The sequence below is a fragment of the Trifolium pratense genome, linkage group LG2, assembly GCF_020283565.1.
Source record: "Trifolium pratense cultivar HEN17-A07 linkage group LG2, ARS_RC_1.1, whole genome shotgun sequence".
In the NCBI taxonomy this organism is placed as follows: Eukaryota; Viridiplantae; Streptophyta; class Magnoliopsida; order Fabales; family Fabaceae; genus Trifolium; species Trifolium pratense.
The window spans coordinates 51,702,778-51,719,488 of NC_060060.1; the positions used below are offsets into that span (position 1 = coordinate 51,702,778).

Genomic DNA, 16,711 nt, shown 5'->3' on the forward strand with positions numbered 1-16,711 from the left:
AGATACTTCAATCCAAATTGAGAAATATGAAATAGAAAGTTTATGATTCTTTGCCAAACCAAACCAAACCAACGAATACAATATAGTGCACAAAGTATTTGCCATTGAATAAAAATTTCGGGCATTGTATATAATAGTAGTATAAAATACTAAAACAAAATATACACATATAATCCACAAATAGAGAAAATAAATTTACCTCAAGATCCAAAGGATAATCATGATAGTCCTTATTAATGGTCACCCAAAATTTGATCAAATAATATTGATAATGAATATGATCAAAATATAAGTATACGAGTATAAAAAAAAAAGTAAATGCTAAATAAAAGTAGATGACCAAACTCAAAAGGCAATACCAATAATTTCAGGATCTTTATACATTTCCAATATATCTTTGTTAAATAAAATTCCAAAATTTGTGACCTAGAATTACCGTTTAAGGTTCACAAACAGCAAGATAACCCCTCAAGAAAAATTAAAGATGATAGTCTCGAACCATGATTTCCAATTCAAATTTATATATGATAGTCTCGAACCAGTGATATAGATGAAGACGGAAAGAAGAGAAAAATAATGGTGTATATTAATTATTGATGAGTAGGATTAGAATTACATACATAATTGAGCGGTTAATGCGGCTTCTTGATGGATGTTGTAATGAGAAAAGTGGTGTGTAAAATAAAGACTCATTTCAAAAGTGCTACTAACACATAGAACACCATGGAATGGATCACAAGGTTGACTCATTCTCACAACTTATTTTTTTTAATTTTTTTTTTATTGATACATACTCCTACACAATAAAAAATTATTTGATACTACTATATTATTATTTTTTGCGGCGTGGGTACTCCCGTCCTTTTAATAAGTTGAAAACAGTTTGCAGTACCTAATTTAATACTTCACCTGCATTTCATCATATTATATACTCCCTCCGGTCCTTTTTATAAGGAACACTTAGGGCAAAAAATTTGGTTTTTTTTATAAGAAACTTTGACCAATTTTCAAATGTTTTAAATGTTCAATTTCACTTATGCCCTTATTTATTATGAGAGATAATTTAAAAATAAGTAAGTTAGTTGAATAAAGAGTAATTAAATAAGGGTATACATGGAATAAATTAAAATTTATAAGAGTATTAAATGAAAATAACTATGTTAAATGTGCTTCATTGGTCTGTGTGATTTTTTCAAAGTGTTCCTTATAAAAAGGACCGGAGGGAGTATATCATATATTACTTACTATACTATGCTGCCCACTTAAAAATCTACACTGACAGCTTGACCAAACAAAATAAAAAAAATCTACATGAGAGTTGGAAGGTGGATTCTGTACGGTCAAAAATCTAATATTAAGCAAAAATTTAAAACTAACTTTAAATAGGAATCGTCGGATCTTAATCGTACTTTTTTTTTTTTTTTGATAAGCATCTTAATCGTACTTAATGTTAATGAAGGGATTTGGATCCTAAAGTCATAATTTCTTACATTTAGGCAAAAATTTAGAGTATTTTTATCTTTATAATATACATAAATGCACTTACGTATACAATTTTTTTTATAATTAATTTTTGTTTGAATGTAGGTGAATTTAGGGAGATCAAATATAGAGAATCTAAATTCCTGATTAGAGTATACTTTCGTTAAGATTTTAAGTTCGAATTTTTTCGGTGCTATATTTTATGTTGGATTACTCCGTATTGAGCGATGTCCTGACTTCAATTAAACCTCCGCTAATGAACGGTGAAATCAATGTCTCTCAAATTAGTCCTCTTTATGTCGGATATTTTTTGGCTTAACTACATATTTGGTCCCTTACGTTTATTTTAGGTTTCAATTTGGTCTCTTACGTTTAAAAAGTATCAATTTGGTCTCTTACGTTTATTTTAAGTTTCAAGTTAGTCATTTTCGTTAGTTTTATACTATTATTTAAAGTGAAAAGTGTAAAATAATATAAAATATTAAGTGAATCTCATTTAAAATAGATGTGTATGCTCTGCCACTTTTTTGACTATTGATTTTTCTTAATAGTAGTATAGTCTTAGTACTATTATTTAAAGTCAAATATAAAAATGAATAGTCAATTAATTAATTTAAGAAAATGAAAGAGTAGGATTGTGACATTGAAATAAACCAGAATTGGTCCAAAGTCAAACCAACCATCTGTCAGTAAGTCACGTTTGGCAACCAAAGTGATTATATGTATAATATATGATCCTTGATAACAAGTTATTATTATTGTGGTTGGTAAAACTCACATGGAAGAAGGTAATAGTTTGAAGATGATGTTTCCTATGGAGAAGAGAGCATTGGATTGTCTTGGTAAAGGTTTTGATCTAACAAGTGATTTTAGAATGAAATTTTCAAAGGGATTAATTAATGGTGGAAGGTTAGTGGTGATTGATGAAATGAACAAAAGGGATATTATGGTTCCTGGTGGAGTTGTTATTCAAGATGTTTCAGAAGATATTCGATGTGATAAAGGTGATCGTGTTCGGTTCAAATCTGATGTTCTTCAATTCAATCAGGTATGTGTCTACTGTTGTTTGTTCTTGTCTATGTTTGTCTTCTCTCTTCTAATCTTTTCTTCTCACATCCTTTCATTATTGTTTTGTTGACTCAACTTTCTCTTATATTTAAGACTCAATGGATGATGAAGTAGCTTACATGTGTGGTTTTTACTAGCTATGCCTTTTTACAAGAGATAAATCACTTTTTAGATATATATTTTTTTTTTTTATAAAAGCCGAATCATTTTTTAGATTCATTGAATAATTGATGTATCTGATACGTAATATAAACCAGATATCATAAGTATAGTTTGTGCAATGTCCATTTTCATGAGATATATTGTGTTGGATTTTTAGTACATGCTCAATAATGAATGTGAGATTTCATTTTCAACATAAAGATATAACTTGATTTACATTAAGCATTGTTACATGATTTGTTCTATACTTGCAGATGTCTGAAATGCTTAATCAGAAATCAGCTATACAAGGAAAAATTCCTTCTGGTTATTTTAATGCTGTGTTTGATTTAAGTGGTGATTGGTTCCGCGACGCTCAAGACATCAAATCTCTTGCATTTGATGGTTACTTCATTTCTCTTTACTATTTGCACTTAACTGCTTCACACCTTAAACTGCAAGAAGAAGTTAAGAAATCTGTTCCAGCGCAGTGGGATCCAGCTTCATTGTCCAGGTAAACAAACACAATGCCATGCCGAACATTTAAGTAGATAGATGTTAGTTAGCCGATTAATAAACGCATAAGAACGTAATGATTCATCATTGAGCTTGTCCAATTGTGCCTATGTTTCCGACAGCAGAGTGACTGTTTTATTTTTCTATTATATGAAGTACAGACACTCCTCAGGTTAGGCGTGTCCCTGTGTCCGGTGTTAGACACCGACACATATGATTACAGTGAATTATGTCATTTTCTCATATTATTATCGGTATTGACGTGTCAATGTCCGTGCTTCATATGCAACTATTAGAGTTAGAGAGTACACTTTATGTTTAAATATGTGGTCTGGGTTACAATTTTATCCTTGTTTACATGTTTAAATACTAGAAACTTACATAATACTCGATATGCATGAGCATATGACCACTTATTGAATATGAGTCGCACTCAACAATAGATATAGATGTAATTAATGTTTTAGAATGAAACAAGAAGATAAAGTTACTGATGTTGACACAAATTTGGGATTATGAATGTTACATGATTTTTGGATAAATAATGAAGTATTATGTTGCTGATCAATTTTGTTAGACAGGTTTATTGCGACATATGGTACACACATAATAGTAGGTATGGCTGTTGGAGGTCAAGATGTAATTTGTGTCAAACAAAAACATTCTTCGAAGGTTCCTCCTGGTGATCTCAGAAGACATTTAGAGGATTTAGGAGATTTTTTGTTTTCAGATTTAAGAAGCCCTTCTCTACTAGAGAGGAAGTCCACAACAGAAGCAAAACAAAAAGTACGTTATGAGCTTTATTTTATATTTCGTACATAATATTATGTTGAAGGAGTTAAATAATCGAGGTTCAAACCCTGGTGAAAAAGAAAATACTAACAACTAATATACTAGTATTTTCGTATTAAAAAAAAAGTTACTTATTTATTGATGCAATCTTTGTTAGGTCCCGGAGGTTTTTAATCGTGTGATGCAATCAAGCACAATGCAGTTCACAAGTATTTCAGAAACGTCGAGCAAAGATGTATGTCACTATCATCATTTGATAATTTGAATTAATGAATAAAGTTTCTAGGGTGTTAGAGTCTAATTAACTGCTGTTGTTATGGAATAGGGCCTCACTATCATTTGTTCGAAAAGAGGAGGAGATGTTTTTAAGCACAGTCACTCAAGTTGGCTTCAAACAATGACTTCTAATCCTGAAGCAATCCACTTCAAATTTGTTCCTATTTCATCACTTCTCACAGGAATTCCTGGAAGTGGCTATCTTAGTCATGCAATCAATTTGTATTTAAGATGTAAGTAGTAAATTCTTCTTTCTCACACTGAACAAGTAATACAATAATCTCTCGACCATTTTTAACCATAATGTTGATAAGCACTTCATTTGTTTCGCGTGTTCGTTACAGATAAGCCCTCTCCAGAAGACTTACAATACTTCTTGGAGTTTCAAATTCCTCGAGAATGGGCACCCATGTTTTCTGATCTGCCTTTGAGGCATCAAAGGAAAAAGACTTATTCTCCTCCACTGCAATTTAGTTTCATGTCTCCAAAGCTTCATATCAACTCTACACAGGTAATTTTAACCAAACACGTCTTAAGCATTGAGAATTAATTAAGTAAACATGTGTTGGTGTATTGCATGTGTTCGCCTTTACTTTTATATATTTGAGTTTAATATTAGCTTTACATAATGATTTGTGATTCATGATCTCATATCAATAACACTCTTTTACACTTACATTGCATATTTAAATCATATCAGTATTATAGATGACATTATGCGATTATTGCTAATTATATCAGGTAGTAAGTGAACAAAAACCTGTGGTTGGTCTCCGATTATACTTGGAGGGAAGGAAATGTGATAAACTTGCAATACATATACATCATCTTTCAAGCCTCCCAAATACAATGATCCTTTCTTCAACCGCTACAACAATGTCGCGAGGATCCGACGATGACGAATCAAGTGACCAATTCGCGGAACCAATAAGATGGAAGAGATTCGCGCACGTGTGCACTTCAGTTGTTAAGTATGACCCTAACTGGTTACATGAATCAAATTCAACCGGTGTTTATATCGTAACCGGTGCTCAACTCATTAGCAAAGGGAATTGGCCAAGGAACATGCTTCATTTACGCCTTCTCTTCACTCACATACCAAATTGCAGCATCAGGAAAACAGAATGGGATGCTGCACCAGAGACTTCAAAAAAATCATCATTCTTCACAAATCTAAGCACAACATTTTCATTCACACAACAAAGTGTTACTGCTAAACAGAAACAGGCACAACAGGCTGCTGCAACTGCACTAAACTCTGGTGTTTATCCGAATGGTCCGCCTGTGCCTGTTCGTTCTGCTAAAATGCTTAAATATGTGGAGACAAGTGAGGTTGTCCGGGGACCTCACGATGCTCCTGGGCATTGGTTGGTAATTGCTGCTAAGCTTGTGACAGAGGGTGGTAAAATCGGATTACAGGTCAAGTTTGCATTGTTAGATTACGAGTGATAGAGTAACCGATCGAGACTATATGCAGAGAAATAATGTAAATGCAATTTTTTGTTTTGCTTAATTTTTTGGTGAACAACATAGAGAACACATGTAAATATATAGGATACCTTTGTATAGTATACAAAATGAGTGGTAGTGATTGACTTTGGCCAACAGAAAAATCAAAATGTGGATGTTCTGCATTTATTCATTCATTTTACTTTGCAATCAAGAATGATCAACCATGTTGTGAAAAAGTTGACAAGAATAAAGTAATGAAATTTGAAGGCTCCAAGTAATCCAATTCATTGCAAATCAATATAGCCTATAACATGGGCTATTAGTGTAAACCCTACTCAAATAAAAACTCATTTGCTTCATGAAAATTTAAGAGAAATAAAGAGGGGAATGATTTGTAATTTCTTCCACCACACCACACAACACAACAAATCTATTTTCTTACCGCGTCATTACATTAAAAGAAAGTTTTCTCAATCTCCTTACGAATTGATTATTTCTTTATTCGTGTTTTCTTCTTGGGTGCACGTAGACATTCAAGAAGTGTTTGGATCTTGTGATTTGAAGATGCCGGAGTCTAAAACACATCATCGGATGAACTGAGACTCTAATAATGATTCTCGATTGTCCATCTTCACTGAAGAAGAAAACAACAACAACAATGTCGCCCACGAAAAGAAAAAGCAATGATTGCGTAAGTGCCAAGAAAGAATGTGTTTGATCTGCCAAAAGAGTTCATTTACAATTTTACCATGTTGTTCATGAAAATAGATTCCGAAGCTAGCGATAAGATGATAAATTAAAAAACTTAAATTCTTGTTCTTATTGCCAGGAGAAGCTTGTTAAATGGTAAATTCTAGAAAACCAAAGAGGGTGGCGATTTGAGCCATCATGCTCTCTTATTTCATTTGAATTTGAAAATGTAAACTATTAACCAACTAAGTTAAAATTGACACTCAATATACAATTATATATACATCTATTAGTGCAGAAAGGGGAAAACTAACTTCTCTAACAAACTTCTAACTGACTAACAAAAAATTAGCCCGCTAATTTTAACAATTAATTTGAACAATTATACCATTTTTTTTTATATAATAGAAAATTTAGGTGAGTTGAATTTTAAAGGCTCACAAAAGTTATAGTAGATTTCAAAGCTCAAAAAACGTCGACAGAAATACTTATATATTATCCATCAAAGAAGTCCTCAGACCAATTATGTGAGTTGAACTTACATTTCTGTGTAGATTTAGAATTTGTCTTCCCAACCTTCTTGTATTCTTGTGATGCCTTAAGGATCATAAAATATTAAATGTAAACCTTTTTTTTTTCCTTCTATTTTTGTAGGTACAAATAATAATAAATAAATAAATCCAATAATTAGGCAAATGGTAGTTTTGAAGTTCTCACAACATGGCTACCTCTGTTATACTGTCCACCTCTTTCTCTCCCACCTATTATCCATCCCTTTCTTCTTCCACGCCTACCCCCGCACAAATATTTGATTTTATTTTTATTGTATGTGTTGCAATTTTACTTTCTGTAATACTTTGAATTTTATAAATAAAAAATATAAATAAGTAATCAAATAACTTTATATAATTTCAAATAAAAATTATGAGAAAATAATCAAGTTTAATTTTTTATATGAATCATGATCAAATAAATAACTCAATAATATATACATGTTAGATAAGCCAAATAAATATATGATATATCTCATACGTAAATAATAAAACTACTATTGCAAAAGAATTATATTTAATTTTTTATAAAATTTAAATTAATATCCCTATTTGTCAATTTTTAATAATCATTTTACTTTAAAATATTATAATTTTAGTAAATTTTTTATTTTTTTAGCATATATAAATTACAAAATTACCTCTGTGAGAAAATCACATATATATTTAAAAATTAATTATTTTATTATTTATATTATATTAATTTTATTTTATGTATTTTAAAATATATTTTATAAAAATGAATCAGTAATTTTTTTCTTATCATATCCGGCTGGTAACCCAGCTCAAATTCAGGATAAAAAGTATAACTAGAGAGACAGGATATGATAAGCTTCAGGATTAACTTATCATATCCTGCTGTATCACCAAACACTGGATTGCGGCAGGATATGATACAGTTATCCTATCATGTCTCTAATCATGTGCACCAAACGAACCCTAATAGCATTTCATATACTAATTGTTTGTTTACAAGCTCTTTAATTACTAATTTGAATTTTATATATGGTGTACTTTCTCACCCAAATATATATATATATATATATATATATATATATATATATATATATATATATATATATATATATATATATATATATATGATGTACTAAAAAACCCGTTAAAGTCTAGTTAATAAGAAAAATGCTAACTAGTATCCTTAGGGTAGAAAAACTAGTTAAGGAATAAGGAACAAAAAAAATATATAATTTTAAAAATAGTGCAATCAATATCTTGATATTATTTATTTTTTAAAAATAAATTTTCCACAAATTTTTTCATTTTTATTTCCTTAACTTAATGGCACAAACTACCCCACATGGCACAAGCTATTTATGAATTTACTCACTGCCAACAATCTTGTTGGTTATGTCACAGGATCAACCCCTTGTCCATCTTTCACCATTGGTGAAAAAGATGCTCAAACTGAGAATCCAAATTACCTTCATTGGTGTCGCCAAGACAGTCACATCACTATTGCTCTCATGACTTCATGTGGACCGGAAGCACAAATTGTCATCGCATCTGCCACATCCTCTGCTGATGCATGGAGTAAACTCAAAAAGGCATACTCAAATCGTTCGCGTGCCAGAATTATGTCACTCAAAGAATGACTTGCAACCATCTCAAAAGGTTCGTCCACCGTCCATGACTACCTTCGAACCATTCGTTCCATAGGTGATGAATTAGCCTTAATTGGCCACCCGGTTGATGATCTCGACCTTGTCATTGCCGCTGTCAATGGCCTTGGCCCCACCTTCTGCGAGTTCAGCACTTCCATTCGCAGGCCTTATTTCTCTCCATCAAACAATACTCGGCCAGTTTCAACATGCCAATATTGTGACAAGCGAGGCCACATCGCAAAGAATTGCAATGAGCTTCGCGGCTATCATTCTAAAAATTCTGCAAAACCCCGTGCTCATCATGTGCAAAAATAGAATCATTGAGATTCCTCTTGGTTGCTAGATTACGGCGCTTCCCATCATGTTACAAATGATCTTGCCAATCTCACTCTTGCTAAAGAAGTAATTGAACCCGATCAACTCTTTGTTGCCGATGGTAACCCTCTTTCTATTTTGCACAATGGTAACACTACTATTTCAACTTCATCTAAACCACTTGCTTTATGTGATGTCTTGCATGTTCCAAATGTTTCTCAAAATCTTATTTCGGTTTCACAATTATGCAAAGCTAAATGATGTTTCAATTGAATTTTTTCCATGGCACTTTGAAATTAAGGATTTGAAGACAGGGAAGATGTTGCTGCAAGGAAACAATGAAGGCAACCTCTACACCTTACCATCCAGCCGCAACTCACCCCAACTTCACCATGTCGTCAAGTTGCCTTCCACTGAACTATGGCACAACCGTCTTGGCCATCCCGATTCCCGCATTCTCCGCTGTGTCCTCAAGTCTCACAAGTTGTCCTTTGTTTCACTACTAGAAAAACTAACTTCAGAGAGGGACGAAATCCGTCACTAATGTGTCAAATTTCCATCGCAAACACATTTAGTGACGGATTTAGCGACGAATCAAAATCCGTAAATATTTTCAACGTCGCAAACGCTTAGTGAGGGAATTTTTAATCCATCACAATTTGCGATGGAAAAAATCGTCACAACTGATATACATCCGTCACAAACAACTGACTACTATTTCCGTCGCTAGATGGTGACGGGTTTCAGTTCGCTCACTAATCTATGACGGATTTCAAATTCCCTCACAAATATTTGTGACAGACCTGGGATTCCCTCACTAACATTTGTGACGGATTTCAAATTCCCTCACTATTTCTAATTTCCTCAATTTTAATTTTAAAATGGTTTCATATAAACCATTTTACAAACCATTTTATGCGAAACATTTTTTTAATTGAATCCATAAGTATTGATGCATTAAAATCAGCAAAAATTATAACAAACTATACAAAAAAGTGTAAATAAATCATGAATGTAACTAGCAATTAAAGAACATTGAAATATACTAAACAAAGAATGAAAGATCAAAATAATCTACTAATAGATATAGACACAATCAAGCCTACATCATAATAGAATTACAGACAAATTACTAATAGATCCATATCATTCCCTTGGCTCTGACAAGATCCACAACAATTGGTTCCTTCTTTCACTACTATCTTCCCTGAAAATAGCCAGCATCCATCCAGAAATTAAATCCAAAAAGTATTGACTATTTGTAATAATTATATGCATGGAAACAAAAATGAATCTATGTTCCTCAATTCATTACTGAAAACTTGACAGTAAGCTTTTCTAATTTCAAAACCCGACTTGAGCCTCAAATGAAGCCTAATTTAAATACATTTAAACACATTTACGTGAATCATTGAGAAACATATACTCCATATCCTACATATGTCAGAACTTATGGCTAAACAATAGTCACTAAATATTTGTAGAATCATATATTAAGTGGGGGGGGGGGGGGATATGTAGATAAAAGTACTTACAATTTTAAGTGATTAAGTGAACTTAGTTCTCGACAGTATTGATATGTCCTCCAACAAACATGAAAGCTGAAGAAAAGTTATACCCTTGAAGATATTGGAACTTTGAGCATAATGATCTTGTGTAGCCATATCCTTTCTAACTGCTAGTATTGTCATTTAATTGCTCAGAACATCAAAGCAGCTTCTTCAGACGCATCACAGTTAATTCCACAAATATATCTTCAACAAACCACAAAATTAATTATATTTCTTTCACAAGATTTCATCATCATTCTGCATTGTAACAAGACTGTTAGGAATTACAATATCAAAACAAAAATAACTTCCAAAGTAATAATATGCTATAGATACATACCAGTGCTGCAAAGTTTGTGGAAACGAGTACGATATACTGCCACCGAGATTGTTTTTACTCAAATCTCTGCAAAAGTTCCAAAGCCTTAGTAACAATAAAACACACTCCTCTATCCCTAATTATATGCACCCTTTAGAAGAAAAAAAAAAGACCCTAAATATAATAAGCTCCCTAACTTACAAGTTGGTCAAAGTTGACAAAGATCCTAGATAAATCAAAGAGTCACATTAAACAAAGTAAATATGCATATTCAAGTAAATTTCTGAAAATAAATAAATGGCACTCAACTGTAGTACATTGTGCCTCTAAAATAAATAAATGGCACTCAACTGTAGTACATTGTGCCTTCTTAAACACAATTCAAATACCATCATGTTTGTAATCCCATACAAGAGTGAATGATATCAACACTGTCAAACTGAAAAAAGTGAAATACCTTACAAGCACCGAATTTATGCTTCGAAACTTGATACCAAACTGAAAGTATCATATTTATCCAAAACAATCAGTTGCAAGTATATGTCTCTGTATCAACCTGCACACTCTGCAAAAATTAAACATAAAAAAGGTTGGAATTGTATGAAGAAAATAAACTACATTTATGAATATAAATGAGAGTAATTTAAATAGTCAGAGGACTATATAGTATGGTCCTTCATTCCATTACCAATCTTTATTATTGCTGAAATACTGTATGAATAAAGAAAATGAAGGAAAAGAATAAGAGTAAGATGAAACCATTTCCAGTAGCTACAATATTTTACATCTATTGTGGTGGTAAGACAAACTCACCGGTAGTCATAGATAACATAACATATCAAATTGTACACTATATAGACATTATTATCAAACCTAACTTTTATAAGTTATTGGACATAAGAGGGGTATTTGAGTTTACCTTAGACTAGATGGATATCAATAACTTGAACCTTTGTGTGGATTTTCTATGTTTGAGAATGAAGAGAGTGAGAGATGTGCCAAACCTCATAGCTTATAAGTTTGTCCAAAACTTCATAGCTTATAAAATAATCCTGTAGCACACAAACGCTGCACAACATTAACACGTCAGTTTAGTATATTTTGCAACCAAACTAAAAGAAACAAGTAAAGGGGAATCAAAAGCCATTGAATAAATAGGAGAAGAAACGAGAAAAGAACATAAGTAACTAGTTGCCGAAGCACTCACCGCTGCCTACACAATCCCAATGAAACTACATAAGTAACTAACGCAACTCAGACAAATAAGAGACAAACCATGCCACCATACACAAATGAATAATTCTAGTAAGTCTTAGCTTATAGATCAGTAGGATCAGTTTACTACTTTAAGTATTTTGTATATTTTCAATTAATAGTCAATTACTAGCTCTTCTAATTCTATCCACATCAAAGCTTATGAACAATGAAATATTCATCTTTATCATTGTCATTTATCTTATTCATATTTTTCTTCAGTTATGAAAATTAATGTAATTGACCAATAAATCAAAGTGAAATTAATACCTATCAAAAAATTCTAGAGCGGACAATGCAGCATTGTGAGGCAACTATCAATGATTATATCTTGAGGAAATCTTTGTAGTGATCGTGACATCTTACGACAAACTTGCATGTTTGGCAATTATGTAGGAATATCGAGAAGTAGAAACCTGCCAATAAGTAAAGTAAGCATCTCAATATTCATTTAATATACAGTTTGGCATCCCTTCATAAGGTAAGGCATGTTCTGTCAAAGTAACACAGTTTGTCAGTTATAGCCAAATCAACATGTCAGTTCTCTCAATGAGCTCAACTTTAATTGTTTGCACTTTGCAGTCACCTTACAACAGATAAACACACATATACAAGTATTAAACATCTGTTTTTTGCATTTAAACCATACCTTCTCCATAAATTTAAAAACCAGGTCTCACTAATTATTGCATGGAAAATTTTCATAGGTTCATTCTTGAAACTAGTCTTAGATTAACCAAATCATATCACAGATCACCTAATCCTAAATAAAACAAAGGCCTACTTCTATAAACTACAACTTCCTAATCTCTGTTCAGAAACTATCACCAAAGCATGTAATATAACAAGAGGTCACAAAAGCATAATAGACATAGACATCATAACTTAAAAAATTCATAATATGCATCCATGTGCAATTCATCATTTGAATCCAAAATTCAAAATTATTTAGGCTATATTTCAAGTCAAAACAGTTCAACCAGAACACTTAACCCTAATTTCTTAATTAACCTTTACTAATATTAGAAACCACATTTGCAAAAATCACTTAATCAAACACCAATCACAGAAAAATTTCAGCAACTAAAATCATCAACACGCAATTAGATAACAGAATGAAAATCGAAAACGAACACAAATCCTATATCAGACTTTATGATTTTCAACACAGAAAACTCTTAGCAACGATTTAATCTCAAGGAAGAACAAAATGGAGAGAGAGAGAGAGAGATTTTCACTTACAGTGATGAAATCTTCAGCGTCATTCAGTTCCAAAGAACCGAAGAAGAAGAGAACAAAGTAGAAACGAAAATTGTGTGGTGATTCATCGTAATTCACTCCGGTGTAAATTCAACATGCTCCGATTTCTAACCGGCGTAATTTAGCTCCAATTTTTCTCCGGCGTGATTTTGCTCTGATTCAACGATTTTGGAATTTTACCGAAAATAACTTTAATCTGAGATAAACGACGCTCATAATCGAAAAGTTCGATGAACCTTCGTCGTGCTTACACTGTATCGCAACACGGCTCGGCCGCGGTGGAGAACGAATAGAGAATAAGGGTTTAAGCAATTATGGGTTTTGCGAATATTGATTATGGTTTCACGCTTTTGAGTGTTTTTATTTTGGTTTGTCTATTACTTTTCCTTTTTTTTTTAATATTAAATTACTCTTTTTTAAGCATATTAATATTAATACTAAGGCTCTGTTTGGTAAAAATAAGCTATAAGCTAGCTGATAGCTGATAAGCTAGCTTATAGCTGATAGCTGGTAGCTTATAGCTGAAAAGCTAGTAGAATAAAATTTAAGTGTTTGGCAAATTTAGCTGTTGTAAGTACAAAATGACATAAAAATACATGGTTAGTGGGTAGTTTTTTTTTGTAAGTGTTAGTGGGTAGTTATTATAATTTTTAAAAAATAAATAAATAAAATTAATGAGGGTAAATATGGAATAAAATGAAAAAGCTATAAGCTATAAGCTCATACGCTACTTGAAATAGCATCTCAAAAAACGCTATAAGCTAGTTAGAGAAGCTCATTACCAAACACTTCACATTTTTTTCAAACAAGCTTATAAGCTAGTTCAATAAGCTATAAGCTAGCTTATTGAATTTACCAAACAATGCCTAAGAAGTATATATTTTGAATATTTTTAAAAAACAGATATATTTTGAATAAAAATAGTTATAGTTATTATTAATATTATCAATCAAATTTTATTGATAATATTAAATAATAAGTAATCTTATCAAAGTAAATATATAATAATAAGTAAGATTTTAGAGAAAAAAAAATTCATAATTTTCATAAATATTATTTGTGAGGGAATATTTTCCTCACAAAATTAATGTCATATATGTGTTTGTGATGGAATTTGTGACGGAATAATTAATGAGGGATAAATTATGTCAACATCCCTCACTATATTTAATCTCATCAAATTTGTGACGGAATTGGTGACGGATATTTTGTGACGGATTTATCCACCACAGATTCCCTCACTGATGTAAAATTACAATATTCCGTAACTAATTCCGTCACAATTAGTGAGGGATTTGATTCCCTCACAAATTTCCGTCACTAATTTGCATTTTTTTAGTAGTGTTTCCTCCAATAATCATTGTCCTGATTGCTTAGCTAATAAGAGTCACAAGTTACCTTTCAATAAGTCTACTTTATCTAGCAAAAGTCCTTTAGACATTATTTTCTCTGATGTATGGGGCCCTGCTCATTTCCTTTCAATTAATGGGTTTTCTTATTATGTTATCTTTATTGATCATTATTCCAAATATGTATGGTTATATCTGATGAAAGGAAAGTCCGATGTCTCTCATATATTTCCCGTTTTTAAATCTCTTGTTGAAAATCAATTAAACTAAAAAATAAAGACACTTTATTCTGATAACGGAGGAGAGTACATTAAGCTACGTTCATATCTCCAAGAACATGGTATTACACACCTCACCACCCCACCTTATACCCCATAACATAATGGTCTATCTGAGCGTAAACACCGACATTTAGTCGAAGCAGCTCGATGTCTACTTCACCGTGCCACACTACCTCCCAAGTTTTGGTGCTACTCCCTCCAAACAACCTCTTATCTAATTAATCGTCTTCCCACACCAAGTCTAAATATGCTTACGCCTCTAGAAAACCTTTTCAATCAATCCCTAAACTATACCAAACTCAAAACATTCGGTTGTCTTTGCTACCCTTGGCTTGCTCCTTATACTCAAAACAAACTTTTCCCAAAGTCCCAACCATGCATCTTCTTAGGTTATTGTCCCTCCCAAAGTGCTTACCTATGCTGTAATCCTATCACAAATAAACTATAAACCTCTCGTCATGTCCAATTTGTAGAAACAATATTTTCTTATCTCACTCTTATCTCTCCATCAACCAACTCCAATTCAAATTCAAATACTCCAACTTCAATTGCCTGTCCCACCAACATCAATCCCTTTCAACAAACTGACCCACAAAATCCTCCGAATATTTTGGGCCAACAAACACTTGAATCTACACCATCACTTTCATTAAATTTAAATTCAAACAACCAACTAACTATCCCTTTTTTTTACTACTCCTTCAGCCCAACCTTCCACTACACCTTTATCTCCACCAATTTCAAACTCCAACACTCCAACACCTATCTCTTTATTCCCTAACACGTCACCACCAACAAATAACACAAACAGTACCTCTTATGTGCCCATATCATCTCCACATCACTCTCCCACAAATTCAACCTTAACTAATCACTTTAATAATTCAACCCCAACTGATATTCCTCTCCAACCTCCCATAGCTACAACTAACCCACCAACAAATATTCCTTCCTTCATTGAAAAACCTGCAGCAGCAATATCACTCCCTAATTCAATTCTTAATCCTCATTCCATGGTTACAAGATCCAAGAAAGGAATTTTCAAAACGAAAAAGCTTTACACAGTTAGCAAATTTCCTCTTCCAACTACAATTGAGCCTTCATGTCCATCCAAAGCAATAAAAATTGCAGAATGGAAATCAGCAATGAGTGATGAGTTTAATGCGTTATTGTCAAATAACACTTGGTCCCTTGTTCCACCTCACTCGTCTCAAAATGTCATTGGATGCAAATGGGTATTTCGAATAAAAAGAAATTCGAATGGCTCCGTTGCACGATACAAAGCACGCCTAGTTGCTAAAGGATTTCATCAGCAACCTGGTATTGACTATACTGATACGTTCAGCCCAGTGATTAAACCACAAACAATCAAAATGGTGATATGCATTGCTTTACATCATGGTTGGTCTCTCTCCCACATGGATGTCAACAATGCATTCTTAAATGGAACAATCTCTGAAACTATCTACATGTCGCAGCCATATGGTTTTATTCATCCCCAGTACCCTAATCATGTTTGCAAATTACACAAGTCCCTCTATGGACTCAAACAGGCACCTCGAGCATGGTTTCAGGCACTCCAAAAATTTCTTCTTGATTATGGTTTTCAAAATGCTAAATCTGATGCATCATTGTTCGTTTATGTTCAAGCTAATATCATTGCCTATTTTCTGGTGTATGTTGATGATATTCTTCTTATAGGGAATGATCCAATTTTTCTTAGTCAATTTCAACAGGCCCTATCCAACAGGTTTTCATTGAAAAACTTGGTACTCCAAGTCACTTTTTGGGTG

At 32.5% G+C, this 16,711-nt stretch overlaps 1 protein-coding gene and 2 long non-coding RNA genes across 5 annotated transcripts; 1 reads left to right on the plus strand and 2 right to left on the minus strand.

Moving 5' to 3' along the window:
* The first annotated feature begins 2,089 nt into the window (after window positions 1-2,089).
* LOC123908130 (MACPF domain-containing protein At1g14780-like) lies at window positions 2,090-5,934 on the plus strand. Its single transcript, XM_045958669.1, has 7 exons — window positions 2,090-2,530; window positions 2,967-3,205; window positions 3,789-3,993; window positions 4,157-4,234; window positions 4,325-4,508; window positions 4,620-4,786; window positions 5,017-5,934. Exons 1-7 carry the CDS (start codon window positions 2,261-2,263, stop codon window positions 5,722-5,724), a joined length of 1,851 nt encoding a protein of 616 aa, XP_045814625.1. The 5' UTR covers window positions 2,090-2,260; the 3' UTR covers window positions 5,725-5,934.
* Window positions 5,935-5,996: 62 nt separating this feature from the next.
* LOC123908131 lies at window positions 5,997-7,282 on the minus strand. The gene is made up of 2 exons (XR_006809558.1): window positions 6,960-7,282; window positions 5,997-6,446 (listed from the first exon to the last, which is right to left on the minus strand). It is a non-coding gene; the product is annotated as an uncharacterized LOC123908131 (long non-coding RNA).
* A 2,548-nt stretch (window positions 7,283-9,830) lies between these two features.
* On the minus strand, window positions 9,831-13,641 carry LOC123904240. 3 transcript variants are annotated; one of them, XR_006808242.1, is made up of 7 exons: window positions 13,271-13,641; window positions 12,299-12,444; window positions 11,694-11,842; window positions 11,232-11,339; window positions 10,796-10,861; window positions 10,441-10,713; window positions 9,831-10,112 (listed from the first exon to the last, which is right to left on the minus strand). It is a non-coding gene; the product is annotated as an uncharacterized LOC123904240 (long non-coding RNA). The 3 variants fall into 3 exon arrangements; XR_006808244.1 differs by having other exon boundaries at window positions 9,851-10,112; window positions 11,694-11,826; XR_006808243.1 differs by having other exon boundaries at window positions 9,851-10,112; window positions 10,524-10,713.
* Between the last annotated feature and the right edge of the window lie 3,070 nt (window positions 13,642-16,711).